Source organism: Lingula anatina, chromosome 10 (genome assembly GCF_051362555.1).
Source record: "Lingula anatina isolate TDL-2025a chromosome 10, LinAna3.0, whole genome shotgun sequence".
Classification (NCBI taxonomy): Eukaryota; Metazoa; Brachiopoda; class Lingulata; order Lingulida; family Lingulidae; genus Lingula; species Lingula anatina.
Genome location: NC_141776.1, coordinates 19178164 through 19195525, shown reverse-complemented (window position 1 = coordinate 19195525; position 17362 = coordinate 19178164). Strand labels below are relative to the sequence as shown.

Genomic DNA, 17362 nt, shown 5'->3' with positions numbered 1-17362 from the left:
CGACTTTGAGCTTTATGAACTCTAAATTAGTTACCAGAAAAGAATTCTGTTGGACTTTCTAATAACATTCATTCAACAATATTACAAAGTCTTATTTAAGTATTACGTTATCATCCTTTAGAAGAAAAAGATGTATAATGATAGGTTCTTAAAGCTTAAAGTGAAACTGTCCCGTGGACTATAACTTGTAGAGTTAGGGTCTGTTTTATAATTCCGCTCCATCAACGATCTATAAGAGGATTAGCGATTTGTCAAACAGGAATCAAATAAATGATTTATTCTATTAGAGTGACTTGTAACACGCCACTGTATCTATAATGCAGGCACAGGGCCTCGTCATAACAAAACAAGCACAACTGAAATTACAAAATTGCTATAATGGCAACGTATCGTTTCATTTGAAAGGACTATTGGTAAAAAGCTCAGGTATCAAATCTGTTATTTCATCTAAAGCCTTGGTTCATATTGTATTCAATGGTCAACAACTTGCATCACAAACGTCTATTTTATGTCACACCAATGAAAAGTACAAAAAGGAATTCCTGAGAAATTCTAAAACTTTACAAGTCCTTCAAAAAAGAGCTAAGAAGAAATGCCAAAAGTGAAAAGACGAGACAGCCGGCCATGCTGGAGACGTTGGTGGCACTCGATCTGACGTCACCGTGGCCTGACTCCATCTTGAACTCGTTCTGGCTTCCACTTCCGGCCTCCAGGGTCAGATACACCTGGACCTGCTCGTTGTCAGCCGAAGCCTGCCGGACCACACGTGACTGCGCCGTGCCGCTGGCTGACAATCCCACGCTCAGCTGGGAGGGTGAAAGATACAGCTGGGCCTGAGAAGGTAAAAAGACAGAACGTGAGCAATTTTTTTAAAAAACTTGCCGATAATCAATGCCGTGTATGAAATCTGCCCAACACATCAACGTCGTCCATCAGCGCAGCGCCAGCAGAATGTTAATAACAATATTTATTTTGTCTTTAAGTATTTTATATCGCGACAACCAAATTCATTTACACTTATATATATATATATATATTTTTTTTTGTACGTTTTGAACAAGGGTACTGCAGCTATCTGCAGTCACTGATTGGTGGAAATTATAATGTTTCCCGTCTGTAAAATGCCATTATGTATGCAATATATCTATAAATAAAAAACAGGTTAAAACAGGATTAAGTACTTGGTAAGCTTGAAATTAAAAAGAATTTTACAGATTTTTTGGTGAAGTCTTAACTTATAACCCTCAATATTAACTTCATCATAAGGCGCTCTGAAATTTACCCTAATTCTGTTACTAAAATAATGAAAGCTATTAAGAAACAGGCTAGAAAAACTGTACCGTTTGGGTGGTTGATGCTGTAACTTTGTGTTCAAACGAGGCTGGACTGGGGTTCTTCACCTTGGTGGAGGCATACAGACTGGTCGTGCCGACACTCATGGAGACCTGGATGACGTGGACCATGGGGAAAATTAACATGTACAGTAACAGTAGTATCACAATATTCCAGTAGAATTACACATATTACATTTTTATCAAATTCTTCAGAACACTCATGGACAAGTGAACAAGAGAAAAATGTGCGCTTGCACAGTAACAGAAATACTATCATATACAGCATTGGTCAAAAAGGTTGTCCCACCCCCATTTCCATGTACTTTTACTTACAAATGATCACCTCACAGCTGTAAATTGTAAGAAATAGTGCTTTTTATTACAGATACCGTGTCTAACATGATAAATGGTTAAAAAAATACAAAATAGTAGTGAAAATATATCCCACAAAACAGAATTGTTACCCGTGCTGAAGGCACAGTGCATGCTCTTTTAAGATTATACGGGAATACTGCCTTCTTATGCTCTATGACCACAGGATTCGCTAGTACAGTGCAGTCTTGTACAAAATTGTTGAATTGCGTTTTCTTCAATTTCTTTCAGTTTTACCTTGACCGTAAAGCCGGAAGACCTGTTAGCCTGGAGGGAGAAAAACTGCTTCTGATTGGCCAGAAGTACGCCGGTCACAACGGTGCCTGTCTTGACGGGGGCGGGCTCTGAAAAAATAATTGGGGGGTAAACAGGGGCATTTTTTCTCAAGAGAAATAATATGCAATAAGGTGTGATAAATACCCTGCCACGTAAAAATATATAAAATAACGTTATATACATGTACACTCGCAAACGGCAGTGACAGTGGTGATTTTCTTTCAGGATATATAAATTGGGATGTTTTCAGTTGTAAAAAATGGGTTTTATAGGTGTAAACTTACTTTTCTGAGAGTCACGAGTAGCACACTGTTTTCTCTTAGTACTCAAATATGATGTAGAATATTTGTGAAGGGGACAAAAGTTAATACCCAATTTCATACACGTATCTCATTGGCTGTATTCCCAGAGCTTTTGGATCGATCTATCCCTGCAGGGAGTCTCACTAGATTACTGTCAGATAATCCGGCTTATATGTCCGTCCCGCCTACTACAAGCTGTAAGGGGGTAATTAACTTTCGTGTCCGCCCGGCTGACAGCTATTTAGCGTGAACCCCCAGGGAGTTAGGTCGATCTAAAGTAGATCGATCTAATCTCTGGAAATGGGGTCATTGACTCAAATATTATTTACTATACTATACTAATTAATATTATACAACCTCATTGTATTGCCTCTTGAGCATTAAACCTCAGGGGGACAATCTTTTTACATTCTTCTTTATACATTCATACATACCTTGACAAGATTTGGTTTCTATCTCTTTAACAAATGGCGCCATCTCTTCGAAGTCGGTCAAAGGAAACACATGGGTGCAGACAGGCGTTGATCCGATACTGTTTAGTTCGGGTATGTCAACACCAGCTCCGACGCCAACGGCAAACAGGACAATTCCGGCATCTATGGCCCTTCTTGCGGCGGCCGCTGTCTTCCGCGAATCACGTGACTTGCCATCAGTTACAACAATTCCTAGAAATAAGAGGTAAGGCCATGTGACTGTTTCAGTTGAAAGGAATCTTGCAACTTATTATCTATACGGGGTTGTCAATGACTTTTTTCACTGCAAAATAGAACATACGATTTACGTAAATACGTATGTTATACATCCACACGATTTTGTAAGTATGTATACCTATTCTGGGTCTCCCGCCGTCTTCAGGTCGAGCGCCATTTTTCTCAGAGAACATATCATTCGTCATGATGTCGAGAGCCTCGTCTGTGTATGTCCCACCAGTCCGGTACTTAATACTGCCAATTCTGTTGAGAACCTTTCAGAAATACAAGTATATTATGACATTGGCAATCATAGTATGGCAAACGTAAATATAAAAGATAGCATCACTGTCATGTTGCTGTCCCCGTTTCTTCTCAGATGAGACTTTGCTCTAGTAACTATTCAATATTTTTCACGAAAATTTTATCTTTTTGGATAGTAAAGCTACATGTATTTTGTTGTTCCTCTTTGGACATTACACGCTTTTCAGGAATTCAACTTATTTTAAATACTTGATTTATGCACTTTACCAGTATTGTTATTTGAATACGATATACAAAAAATATGACAAAGTGGTCATTAAAATGACAATGGTAGACAGCAGTTCTTTTGTTCATCATTTAGATAAAGCAATGAAAGAGAAATGCTTATATTTTGACATAATTACTACATATTTTATCATTTGAAGGTTTAAACGATGAAGACGTGCTACCTAAAACCTATACTTACCCCTTGTTTATCAAAGGTAGTGTTGAGATAGAACTCTTTCCAAAAGAGATTGGAATACTGCATAACACCCACACGCGTCTTGTTTTCTCCTATGTCGAACGCATACACAACCTGCTGTACGAATTCCTTCATTTTGATGAAATTTGGCTTAGTGACACTTCCGCTCCCGTCCAAGACAAAAACCAGGTCGATACCAATAGAGGCGCAACCTGGCGGCGAAAAAAAAAAAAACAATAGAAAATACCGCTAAACAAGTTTGAGGTTAGATTTAAATATGCACTCAAAACGGAAATTATTTAAACCGAAGATTTAAGTATTTTCATAGTGTAGTTGTATACATACCGACAAACATTCAACTAAAGCATTCAACTAAAAGATATAGCTTACATATTTTTGTGTAAACCTAATTTTCATTTGAACGCATAAAAACTATTACAACATGTGTCATACCAGTGTCTTACAATTTATCTGTACTTTATTTTATTTTTTTTTAATTAATAAATTAAGGACCTATAAGATGTAATATTATCTTAAACGATATGTGAATACTCACTGCGATCTAGGTTCCTCAAAGTGTTATTTAGACCAACATATTCGATTCCAGAGACGTTGTAATATTTCTGAAGGAAGGTTTCTTGTTGTAAGATGCTTCGCGGAATTTCTTTGTTCCCGCGAGATATTTCGAGATACAGGCGAGCAGCAATGGCTGAGTATAAAGGTTTCTCGAGGTCGCTCCATGTCGTTTTGGACCAATCAATACCAAACTTGCTGCCAATTTTTGTCCGGAGACGGCTTACAACATTGCTCGTCTTAGTTTGACTGTATCTGTCTTCGTTTACCTTTAAATAAAAGACAGCATGTCAATACATGATAAACAATCTCGATAATGTGTCGGCCCGCGTAAAAGATATCATTCCGCCGTAAGTACACAGTCTGTTGATTGCCAGTGATCTTTGATGCATATTTGTATGCATTCATGTTTTCAGAAAAATAAAAATAACAAGAAAGGGTGTTATTGTGTCATTTAACCAAACGAACTTCAATATCAAGAAGAAAAAAGGAGTCCATGTTGGAATTCAAATAAAACCATAGGAATTTCCCATAGGAATGTATATGTATGAAGTCAGTAGGTGCGCCCTCTATCTCCTTTGCTGAAACTAATATTGGGTCCAAGTTGTTTCCGCTTCCGCCCCCGCCCACCCGCACATTTGCATTAGTATTCGTCCTCCTTCGCCTGATAAAAAAGTATATAAATGACCGTGAGTGCCTGTCCCGCGAAGCAACACGTATCAACCAATCAGCGTGTGTGTGTAACATAGTAACAGGTCTATCATATCCAAGTAACGTGAGTATTCGGTAAAGAATAAGAATGGAATCTCCTTATCAAATGTTGATTATTAAGCATTCAGAGGTTTTACAAATCGTGATCAACATGAATGTTCCGATAACAGTTTGATTTTTGAATGTCGATTAAGCTGTTAAAGATAAAATACTTGTAGTGTTGTGTTATTGTGTGGGTGTATTCACGGGGAAGTCTTATGCGTCAAGTATGATTGATTCAGAAATGACCACACGATTTAGGAAATTTACTGGTGTGACAGGAATGGTAGTCCGCTAGAAACCGTAGTCCGTTCCTCGTTAATTTCTGCAGGTGACATTCGTATCTTAACCCCAATACTCCCACTAACCCTAACCTGTAGTAATCATTTGGTACCCCGGACTTCCATTCCAAGGACTACCATTCCTGTCACATCGGTAGACAGTATTGCTATATCAGGTCTGACCGCACCCTTCATCAAATCTCGCTGTATCTCGATTTATTTAACGCTAATTTGCGAGACTTTGGGTTTTTTCTCATGATTAATTTATCTGCACTGCTGCTGCATAATAATAATAATAATAATAATAATAATAATAATAATAATAATAATAATAACTACGAAATTCTTAAAAAATGTTTCAATAATTTTAAAGTGTATAAATTATCTGAATAATGCATTGCCCTAAATATTTTGGCATTATAGCCCAGGCCAATAAGAACCCAGTCTTCAGTAGGGCCTAATGGTATTCGTATAGTACGATGATTGTTTGGTGCAAAAAGGCGTCACACTCACAGGGACCATCCGGATCGACCTAACTCCCTGGGGGTTTACGCTAAATTGCTGTCAGCCGAGCCCGCACGGAAGTTAATTACCTCCTTACAGCTTTTAGTAGGCGGGACAGGCATTTAAGTCGGCTAAGCTGACCGTAATCTAGTGAGACTCCCCACGGGGATAGATTGATCTAAAATCTGTGCAAATGCAGTCTAAATCACAGGACTGATCACACAGTTTAACACGACATTCGACGTCATCAGTTTTCCAGTGCGGATGAATCCCACAAACGAGCGTCTGCTACAGATTTGACGTCATACGGTGCGTCAAAGTCTTTATCGGCCTGAAGAAGTCCTGCGTATAAAAACTGTGACAGGTGACCTCATAATCACTAAGCGCACCATCCACCCCTAAAGTACACACAGAAAGTACGCGTACTCACCTATGCCGAGTTATTAGATAAGCCATCAAGGACAGATTTGAAGCGGCATTGTTTACACTGTCAAATGCTTGTTTTACATTTACATGGCTCAATTCAATAAAAAACCCAGGTAGTCAAAGTTCTTTATTTAAAAAGAAACATTAAATTGTTGGTTGATATGCATTTACCGTTTTATTTATCAGCCCTCCTTAGATTTGATACACAGCCGTGGGAGGGTGGTAAACATACGTTATCAGAGCAGAATACTTTCTGATAGATGGCGCTGTGTGACGTTTCCATAGTAACGATGATGATAGAAAGTGGAAAAACCAAGTTTATGCAGACATACATATTTATCATTCGCTACGTATATCACATAAAGTGTTTATCTCTAAAACTGCGAAATTAAAGATGAATTTAATTAGAAAACTATACAAATGAAATATCAAATAGTTATTTTTCATTCAGTTAGAACTATACTGAAAACAAAAGACAGCCTATCATAGGCCTACTCCAAGACTTTCAATGAAGGACAGAAAACGACAAATAAATAGATTTCTAAGCTAGGCTAAATGTTTCCAATTGACACGATATTATAAATAACACAGGAACGCGTCAATCAAAATAAAGCTCCAATAATGGTAGTAAAACGCAGAACTGGTGTTACATGTATCAGGGTTGTCCGTGCGTCCACGCTCACATACATGTACATACGCCAAAGAAAATACGTACGCTAACAAAATCTGGACCTTTTTTGTACACAGAATATCTCCTAACATTCATCGTGACCTGCTTTTAGACTTCACTTCATCTGATGTTTGCTTAGCACTCTTATATGACATCTGAGTACTAGAAAGACGCACGCGTTTTTAAACCCAAACCGAGGACCATCTTGATCTCTTTTAATAGACACTCTTTTCCCTTGGTATAAGCCTAATACATGTGCTCCGCCGAAAGAAGAAAAAAAGTTACTAAACGTAACCATAGCTAAGTTGAAAATTAAGGTGGAGTGAAATAAGAAGTTTTTCATGACTTTAAGGTTTTCAAACAATATACTAATATCTTTGAAACTTTTACTTTTAAAATTATAATTGTCTTAATTATAATTCCTGCAGTTATTTGTATTACAACGCATTTTAAAACATCAATTTATGAATTTTAGACTCAGTTTTAGACTATATATAATATCATAATCATATCACTGAACTAAATGAATTGCACAGGTAACCGTTTCCGTGGGTATCAAATAATCAAACCATTAAACGAAGTGAGCCGTCTTTAGGAGTTATATTAAATTGTTTAACGATACATAAGCGCAATACATGTAGAACAAGGTTTTCTTTTTTGGTGCCTATTCAGAAATATCAGCGACAACAATAACAAAAAAAACTTACCAAAACACACTTAAATATTAAAATGTTAATAATCAAAACAGGTAAACAAAAAAGGTAAATTAAAAAAAAAAAATAATAATAATAACTTGGATAAAGATGAAAGTCTCTCACCTGCCATACTCCTCCAGAATAACCTGCGCGGTAAGTTCTTGGATCTTCTCCATCCTCTGTTAGAACGTACGCCATTCTTCTGAGCAACAGTTTGTCATCGCCAAACACACAAGATGTCTGCAGCGAGTCTATGACAGCTTCAACGACAGATCTCCCGCTTTCTTTCGAGACTCGAGTCAGATCTTCTCCGGCGACGAACACACAGATAATAGCCAAAACAAATACCCGTAAAATTTGAGACATTTTTCCTAAATGGTATTTGCGGGAAGGGGGGCCTAGCGTTATTTTATGCTTTAAATCTGAGAAGTCTAGTTTTTACACCCGTATCTGTGCGTAAATTTCGGCGGGTGTGTTGTGACGGTAGGGACGCGCAGACCGCATTTATTGCTGTCCCGTCACTAGGGCGTGGATCGCTATGACACCGGTGGCAATAAACTGGGATTTGTTACCTCACACCTGATAGGCGGGGAGAAGTGAGGGGGCCTAGAAAAGGGGGCGACAGGTAGTTTATTTCTTTTCAAGTGTGTGTACAATTTGACAGTTGTATTGAACAAACGGGGGGTTGGAGTTTAAGTGATTATTGAAATAATCACTACAAGATAACCAAAGAACGTTTTCCAGCTAGCGGGATAAAATTTGATTTTTGTTAACAAGCGACAAAGAGTAGCTGACATAGATAGTTATTACAGATAAGGGGTATTGTTTTAAGGCACGTCTAATATATTTGACTAGTTTATTGAGTCCTGTGTCCAATATCTTGTATACGTGACTGTATTACTCCCCCATATCTAATCACCACTCGTTGTCACACAACACGAACTTTACACCCCGGCCTATCTGTAGTGGGGTAGTATCTGAGGCCATGAAGGACATTGACATACTATTTAGACAAGTCAAATGACAATAGGGTGTATGATTCAAAGATCAGAAGTTATCAGTACACCAATTGATCATGCTTTTTCATTTTGATACGTAGTAATGGCTTAACGGTTATGGTTTTAATATTTATGAATTAATAAGCGAGAAGGCGTAAGTGTGATCACTGACAGTTTTTATAAATATAAATCTTATTGACGTATGTGTTTTACTAGGAGGAACGGCACAATACAAAGCAACGACATCTACTCTTTAAAAGTCACAAAATTTTACAAATTAAAAAAATTAATTTGATCTTGCGATAAAGACATTCATCTGGTAATAAATTCTGCAGTTATAATTTCCAGACAAAATAAATTAAAATAATCAGTAGAGTGAAGATTGGCCTGTAGAAGTTAGAAGGAGGGCCCAAATTGAAAACCCTCTCAGTACCTCTACAGAGTAACGAGTGAAGTTTAGAGCCTGGTGACGTAGCGACGCTGGCGAGAACGTCCAACTGGTCGTAGATAAACCACATTTTAATCAGCGAAATTGTGAATCATTTATCTGCAATACATAGGGTGGCGGATTAACGGTAATTTGAGATGGACTTAGATTCGCCAGGTGGGACTGTATATTAAAATATTAATATACATATTTAGATAACTGTTTAAGTGACTGAAGACGTTTGTCGTATTGTATCAGTAAATCGTTATGCATTAATTGCGCTGGACACTTTCAAACGCCGGATACAGTCTTACATTTGCACAGTGAAGTGCCATTCACATGGATTCGAGAGGAATATGGGTGGGGATTAAGGTGTGGAGGAGGGGGGGGGGGGGGGCGCTGCCCCCCCCCCCCCTGGACCCGCTTTCGTAAACACTGAACTTTTTTTACGGAAACCAAAAACAAAAATCAATACCATAAGACAGCGATATGTTTATTAGCTCACCCCCACCACAGTGATCAGTAAACATATTTTTTATTTCTAATTTTAACCAGTCTAAGATGATGAAGAAAAGCTGCAAGAAATCAATAGAGATAAATAATTCATATATTTTGAGTGTACATAATCGTCATGTCTAATCATCTACAGTTTGTAAATATTCAAATATTGCCTCAAAAAAGCACGTAGAAGCCTCTCATACACTCAGCTGTTTCCGTTGATCACGTGACTCATCCGAGGAGATGAGAAAAAACTTCGAGTGCAATAAATAACCTTTTTATTCCACTATTATCATCATCATTCTTAGCGATGATGGTTCAAGAGAAATGCAAATGTGGTATACGATAGATAAAAAAAGATGTCGGTTCTCTCGCTTGTTGCGCTGGCTATCGCTATACATATCGCAATCTTTGTAATTTCCGTACGTATAACTGGCCTAGACTTCTAATTGGTAGTCTGGATGTAGCAAATGGCCCGCCATTATGATTCCTTTCGTAATATAAGATGCTGCTTTATGTGAAATACATTGTCGCTCTATCCCGAAGAGTCAGAAGCAAGCTGGTATTCCTTTTTCTTTTCTTGCTCCCGGATAGGATTCATTTTAGAAATAGCGCTTGATGAGTTTTGATTTAATTTGTTGTAAATTTGACAAACGTTGGATAATTTATTCATATTTTCCTCAGCCAAATAAGGGAACATTTACGTCTGACTAAAATGTCCTCTGCTTAATCGATAGGAGTAATTGAGTAGATTGTACGTTTGCGGAGTTCGGATTGGGAACAGCCAAATTCACCATACAACTCTCCACGAGGAGGCCTCGTTTCTGGCAACATACAGCATGGTCATAATATACAGCACAAGCACCACAAACGAGGCCTCTGCGCAGAGTTAAGAAATCTAGTCAATGTTCGGTACAACATATCACGTCATTCTCCTATCAGGGCGAACGCGGGCGAGCGCACGTGCAGCAGAATTCAAATTTGAATATGGCATTCATTTTGACTGATTACTTTCCAAAAATCTAAAAAATTAAAATTCCATTTAAAAAAGCTGAATTGATGGTAATATAAGTTGAATTAGCCACGTTGTTACATTGATTGAACATGGAGAATGACGTCATATGCTGACATGGCAGCCAATGTCTTGATTTTTTTTCAGTGTGATCACTAATTGTATCGTCGAGTGAGAACGTAGTTGTAGCGCTGTGCTTCCGACAAGTTCTCGAAGTTCGCAGGCAATGGGGAGTCGTTAATAAGGTCAAAACGTCTGACCTCAATGCTGGAGCCTTCGCAGTTCTTGCCGCAAGATGAAGGCGAGGGGTTGTCGCACCTGCGCACGCGCATGCGTATTCTGTTGTGCTGATCACAGCGGATACATCTCCAGTCGGACCAGCTGCTCCACTGCCCGTCCCGGCATACATTGCGGCGCTCTATCCACCTGCGGAGGTCCATAGACTTCACCGTGCGGCAATCAACGAGGGGGTTGCTGGAAATAGAAAACATCGAATTCTGTTTGAAGCGTTTTATTATAATAAAGCGTTTTCATTTTATTATTTTTTTTAATTCTTATCCAAAACAAAAAAAAAAAAAAAAGGTTTCATATTTTGAACAGACTTGTGACTCGTGCTGCTGTCAAAAGGGGGTTGCTGCAGATAGAAAATACCAGGATTGAATTTGAAGTACAGAAATAAATGACACAATTTGCCATGTGAATTCAAGATCACGTGAAGATTTCTGGGACTGCCTGTCCCCCCTTTTCAGCACGATGTTACTGTACTTGAGGTGTTGGAGGTGCTGTCACGTGATTTAATGTTGTCACCTGACTGTAGTTTGCAATGCTTTTTTGACAATATCGAATTTGTCCATTCTCAAGCGTTATGCAACCTTTTTATTATTTACAGTGGATGTATATGTCGGCCTATCCCCAGTGCAATTTAGATCATCTAAAAAGTGTAGGGCACATGTTAATGTGCACAAAAATGGCAGACAAACCCATACAAATCCCCGTAGAAAACAAGCGTAATAGAAGCTCATGTAGTCGTAGACATTCCCACATGTGTCTGATTACAGTTTGAAGACAGGGACAGGAGCTACACCGGAAGTGACGTAGGTGTCTTGTACTTACGTGGTGTCATCAGACATCAAAAACACGTTACGTGGGATGGACGCAATGTTGAAGTTGTCACAGAACAATCTGGCCATGTCGGTTTTGCGGAGTTCCTCCAGCTGGTCTGGAGAATCAAGAGAGATAAGATTTTAAAAGACAAGTGCTGGTCCATGTTTGAAGGTGCACAGCCCTTTGGTGTCTTGTTTGTCGTGCCTTCATTTGTAATAGTGTTGGCATCTTTTAAACAAACAAGGCAACAGCAAAAACAAAATCAGCCGTAATGATTTTTTAAGAACGCACTTAAAACATAAGTGTCTTGTTTGACGCGCCTCTCAATTGCAACATTTGGCGTATACATGATTTAAACACAAACAGGAACAAAATACCTCAGCAATCGTAATGGCTTATGTCAAGAACACATACCTTCAGTAAATCTGATGTCCTCGTCTCCATTTTCGTAAAAGAATCTATCGCCGAACTTAAGGGCGGCAAACTGTCTTCCCAAAATACAAGCGAACGTGGGTCCAACGATACCCCCGGGGACTGGAAGCTCCGCCATACCACCAGTAAACAGGTCAATGTCATCCGGGTGACTAGGGGATACAAACCATGGTTAATACACGTGTAGATCTGTGGCAAGGGAAGCATTGAGAGAGAGAGAGAGAGAGAGAAAAGAGAGAGAAGGGAGAGAGAAGGGAGAGAGAGGGAGGGAGAGGGAAGGAGAGAAAGTGAGAAACAGAGGTGAAGCTATGAGACGTCAATCATAAAAAAAAAAAATAATAATAATAAAAGATGGAAAAACTGTCATACTCAAGCGGACGGGAAGAAGTAAACAACATCTACATCTTACTAACTCTTATCATGCTATTAATATTAATAATTTCGTTACTGTTTCGTTACTGTATACTTTAGCACTCTCCAACGCCGAAAGAAATCAAAAGTGATAAAAAAGTGACATACAACACTTCAATTCACTGTTGTGGTTCAAATATTCGCTTTTTTGTGGAACACCTCTAGGACAACTCCTTCATATTCATACTGCACCACTTACTTGTATATTTCGCTGATTTTCTTAGCAGTGACGTCGTCCATGTTGACCAGACCGTCCTTGCTGGTGAAGAAGTGCCTGGCCTTGGGAAGACCACACCAATGTCTCCAGTCGTTGTATGGGGGAAGGGCGTGGTCACGACCACGCTGGATATTAAGGGCTGCCAAGTCCAACGCTATTTATAAATCAGAATATGTGGTGTCATTTTTCCTTATTGACTAGAGAGAAATTAATGGTGCAAAATCGCTATTTTTACAAGACAGTGTCGACTGTACATGTATATTCTAGAATGCCGTTTAAAACCGTTGACTTGGTTTGAGGCAGATGAATCCCCTACTTAAAAATTTATACTAGGCTGGACCAATAAACGAGCATTATATAATAGAGTTCTGTGAAGAGGGCACACCGTTCCTGCATTAAAATGTAAATATTTTAAATTAATTAATATTTGTTTTTAAGAATATGTGAATCGACCAATCAAAACCTCACCTATGCGAGAGTGCGGATCTTCGAACAGATGGTCCGTGACAGCTGGAGTCAGATGACGATCACATTGCTCCATAGGATCCTTGAAAATACCGCGAGCAATGGACTCCATTCCTCCCTGCTCAGAGTTGTACAGTTCCTCGGGCTTAAAGAAGGCATTCTTCAGCGGGATGGAGGGCAGTGGCGTGTACCCGCGTCCGTACCTGGCGATGTGTTCCATGACCAAAGAGTGTCCGAAACGGAATCCGGCAGCGGCAAAAGCGTTACGGATCGACGGATCGATGTTCTCGTTGTAGCCTTTGAAATAACCTGATGTTCCAACACCGACCTCGAAGCAGTCGACCCCGCGGTGGCCCAAGACCATCGGCAGCCACATACTGTAGGTAATATGCTGCAACATGGCGCCGACTATACGGCGGGTCTCCTGGTATGTCCTCTCGTCGTCCCAGTGGGGGTTGTAGCGTTGGAGCGTGGTGGCGATGCGGTTGTGCTCCCTCACGAACATGGTGTGAATCATGGTCAAAGTAAGCTGTTCGTTGCTGCGTTCATCACCTGGAAAATAATGATACAAAAGGCTCAAGAGTTGTGGTTCTAAGTCTTTGGCTAGAACATGACATTTAGTGACGGCCTTTTTGAAATCAAAAATAAAATCCTCCAATACTATGCTGCGTGAGGGTGTTCTGTATATGTAGTTCCAAACATGTGAAGATGATTGCTTATGAGAGGAACCGTTTTAAAACATGCTATATTACTTGCTTTAACGTTGGAAGATACGCAAGTTACGGATTTTACATGTAGGTATCTATTTATGTTGAAGCCATAGAAATGTTTTGCTACAATGATGTTCTATATGAATAAATCTTCATGATAAAACATATAAATAAAAAACTTGATTATTACACAAAGTAATCGCCAAAAGCTAACGTACCAGCAATAAAACATTTAATTTCCGGTTTATTGGCCGGGGTGACGCATTCCTTTTCCTGATTGCTATTATCCTTGGGCATGAACATCTTTCCATTGACCACGGATGTCTTCAAGAGACCTGAAAAGGTTCACATATGCCTTAGTTTGTTTGTTTTTTTATGTTATCATGTTTATGGTGTGTTACTATGTACTAGAATATACACTGTTTCCTATACATGGCACTGCTGATCTGCACATAACATACAGTATATTGTTCGTTCCCTCCTCCTTTAACTTAATTTGAATACAGTTAAATGATAAATACCAATAAAATATCTCACTCTCAACGGAGCTCTAATTAGTCAAAAATAAATAAATAAAATAGTCGATGTAACATCGGTCAATATTTTTACTGCAGTTACGTTATTGGCCAATAGTATGTTTTAACACACCTCAAATTAGCGGATGTGGGATCATTAATTAATCTGTGCTAATTGTATGATAATTATTAATCTTCGCACAATGACAGTCAGTGTATGGTGGAAGAAGTAGGAGTAGAACATTACCGAGTAGTAGTAGTAGTAGGAGGAGGAGGAGGAGGAGTACATGAAGTAGTAGTAGTAGTAGTAGTAGTAGTAGTAGTAGTAGAAACACGTTACCTCCAGAGAAGGCTCGCAGATTGCGGGCCTGCTCCTCCGTGGAGCCGTACACCTGGGACGCGTCTATGTATGACGTTACCTGGTTAAGTTGCTCACGGTAGCCTGGAAGAGGGAACAGCAAACGTTTAACTGAAGTACGTACGTCATCGTCTTCGTTGTCTTTTGTTTACTATCTACGATATGTTCTAACATTTGCTTTCATTTACTACTGTGCGTGTTTCCAAGTATAATAAATACTTCGATACGAAATAAAACATTCCTATGCAACTGTCAGCGTTGACAAACTTTAGGGTTTTTAGAAATCAGATGTCTCGAGTAACTGCCAATTTAGAAGGCATCGATAAAGCTTAACTACATGTTACTACAATCCAATCCTCCAAAATGTAGGGAATAACATTATTACTTCAAAGAAAAATCAACTGAGGCACGCTTCATATGCGAGGCGATTTTTCAGAAATAAATCTTTGTTTGGATAGCCAGCCAAACACTTTCATTCAATATGCGTAGTGCAATGAATCACGTGCATTCATAGTAAACACAATAAAAATTATGATTACATGGCGTCGTCACTCACCTAATTCACATTTGTCGTTTGGAGTTGGCAAAGATCGGATAAAGTTCATACAAGAGCGCCTAAATCTCCGGTCACCGGTTGGAATATCAATAGGCATACATTCGGACCTACGTGGAAAACACACACAGAATATAACACTTGCTAATCATTTGTCACAGCGAGATTTTACACATATATGCTGGTGCCTGCCGGGGTGACAGGAATGGTAGACCTAGGAATGGAAGTATGGGGTCCCATATTATTAGTACAGGTTAGGGTTAGATGGAGTATCGGGGTTAGTATATGGGACAAATGTCACCTGTACAAGGTAATGGGTAACGGACTACAGTTCCTAGCGGACTACCATTCATGAAAAAAGGTCCGCTTTGAATCGGAATTCGATCCAAGTTATATGCCGTTTCTAAAGTTGGAACAGCTAAGTGAATAAAATGGTCCTCTTTTTCAGAAAAACAAACCTTTAAAATTGATGGCTATATATATGTACAGTGTTTAAATTACCGGATTTCTATCTTTGGGAACTACATAAAGGTTACCACCATTCAAAATACAGCATAATAAAATACAGAAACAAACACTTTACCTTTTCCTGAGCAATGAAGCAAGTTCTTCCCTTGGAATCCTGACGTTCCTGTTATGTTCGAGGACGTCGTCAGCACAACAGTTGATTTCTGAGCCATTGATTCCTGTGTCACAAAATCTTAATGTTAAATAGTGTGTAATATACCACGTGGCAAGGTGTGGTTTACGAATTCACTGCCAAGTACAATATGAAAGATATTTATTTAATGAAAAAAGAAAACGTTTGATGGCACTTTCTTATACAACACTCGACACGAGCACATTTTTTATCTTTCTTATTTATCTTTTTATTTTGGCCAATATATTTAAGAGTGATTTGTTAACTGAATTCTTGCTATTTAATCTACCTGTATGTCTTACCTTTAGGTACAGGGGTGTGAGTAAGATCGTGGTCCAAGAACTGGCCAAACAACATGAGCAATCTGGTGTGGGACTTGGAGTTCAGTGTGGTGTTACTGCCCTCGTGGATGGAGCTACTGACGGCCCTGGGGTTGGGCAGAGGAACGCCAAAGCGACCTTTACTTCTCTCAGTGTTCACGCCTGAAAGTACGTAGCATTAGCTGTATAATTCTAGTTTCCTACGCACAATCTGTATTCTTAAATACCTTCGTGCATGTATAATTGGACTTTCACACTCAACAATTTCGTTATAATTCCTTTGTTCATGATAAAAAAGAGAAAAATCTGTAGGCGTTTTTTTAAACTAATACGCAAGGTGCGTATTTTCGTATGCTCGGAAAAAGGCAGTCTGAACAATTGGTAATGCTGTGTCCATATGTTTACTTGAAAAACAAACAATGTTAAAATACTTATGGGGGATATAATGGTTCAGTACATGGTTTTACATAACTTGAAAAAATTATTGGAGACATATATTTAATCACCCCTGAAATAAATACATTTATAAAAGTAATCCAGTCATACATGTGTGCAAGCTTTAAAATGCTTATATTTGGAATCTCATATGTAGTTGACAACCTTTATACCGCGGTATTTCCCTGGCATCCACTACAAAATTTTCCCTAGTGTTTTTTTCTCACGTGAATTTTTTAAAAAATCTCGTGTATCGAAGCATTTATTTCTTTCCTAGCATTGGTCCTGTCATTTTGGAGTCGAAAATGTGGTAAGTGATCATTCTTATTTTATCAGATATAAATGATGCCAATAAATATTGTGTAAAGTAAAGAAAAACACATAGGAAAATAACGCTGGTGGTTCTATATATGCCAGGAAGAGTTTTCCAGAAAAGGTGGTGCAATTTTGGGCATTTTCTATTACCTCAGTGGGCTCTAGATCAGCCATATTCCCACATTTAGTAAGAGGTACTATCGTGAACAAACAACGTTTGTCCGAGTTACAGTGGACACATTGTCAACGACAACTGAGTATGTCAAAAATTCGGACACATTTGTAAGACATATTTATCTACCTGACTATCTAACTGACTATTCACTGGACTACCTTAAGGGGAGGAGAATAAT

At 38.8% G+C, this 17362-nt stretch overlaps 2 protein-coding genes across 3 annotated transcripts in view; both read right to left on the bottom strand.

Moving 5' to 3' along the window:
• Positions 1–262: 262 nt before the first annotated feature.
• On the bottom strand, positions 263–8154 carry LOC106179826 (uncharacterized). The gene is made up of 8 exons (XM_086997919.1): positions 7723–8154; positions 4257–4542; positions 3704–3912; positions 3113–3248; positions 2719–2949; positions 1944–2050; positions 1341–1445; positions 263–833 (listed from the first exon to the last, which is right to left on the bottom strand). The coding sequence occupies exons 1-8, from the start codon at positions 7963–7965 to the stop codon at positions 561–563; spliced, it is 1590 nt and encodes a 529-aa protein (XP_086854045.1). The 5' UTR covers positions 7966–8154; the 3' UTR covers positions 263–560.
• A 1347-nt stretch (positions 8155–9501) lies between these two features.
• The window catches only part of LOC106182072 (immunomodulatory peroxidase), a 32594-nt gene continuing 24733 nt past the window's right edge, over positions 9502–17362 (bottom strand). For both annotated transcript variants that reach the window (XM_086997593.1, XM_086997594.1), the window contains exons 6-15: positions 16242–16421; positions 15883–15985; positions 15303–15409; positions 14729–14830; positions 14092–14208; positions 13167–13715; positions 12681–12852; positions 12053–12222; positions 11648–11753; positions 9502–11008 (exon numbers count right to left, since the gene is read on the bottom strand). In XM_086997593.1, coding sequence (XP_086853719.1) covers positions 10690–11008; positions 11648–11753; positions 12053–12222; positions 12681–12852; positions 13167–13715; positions 14092–14208; positions 14729–14830; positions 15303–15409; positions 15883–15985; positions 16242–16421 — 1925 coding nt within the window. In that variant the 3' untranslated portion in view covers positions 9502–10689. The remainder of the gene's footprint in view (positions 11009–11647; positions 11754–12052; positions 12223–12680; positions 12853–13166; positions 13716–14091; positions 14209–14728; positions 14831–15302; positions 15410–15882; positions 15986–16241; positions 16422–17362) is intronic.

Bases quoted from the DNA above. Each gene is read 5' to 3' on its own strand.
- LOC106179826 (XM_086997919.1), bottom strand. From the start codon at position 7,965: ATGTCTCAAATTTTACGGGTATTTGTTTTGGCTATTATCTGTGTGTTC. The intron at 1,446-1,943 runs GTAAAACTGAAA...CACGTCATCCAG, and splicing joins CTTCCGGCTTTACGGTCAAG to GTCTCCATGAGTGTCGGCAC. The intron at 834-1,340 runs GTACAGTTTTTC...TTACCTTCTCAG, and splicing joins CAGCATCAACCACCCAAACG to GCCCAGCTGTATCTTTCACC.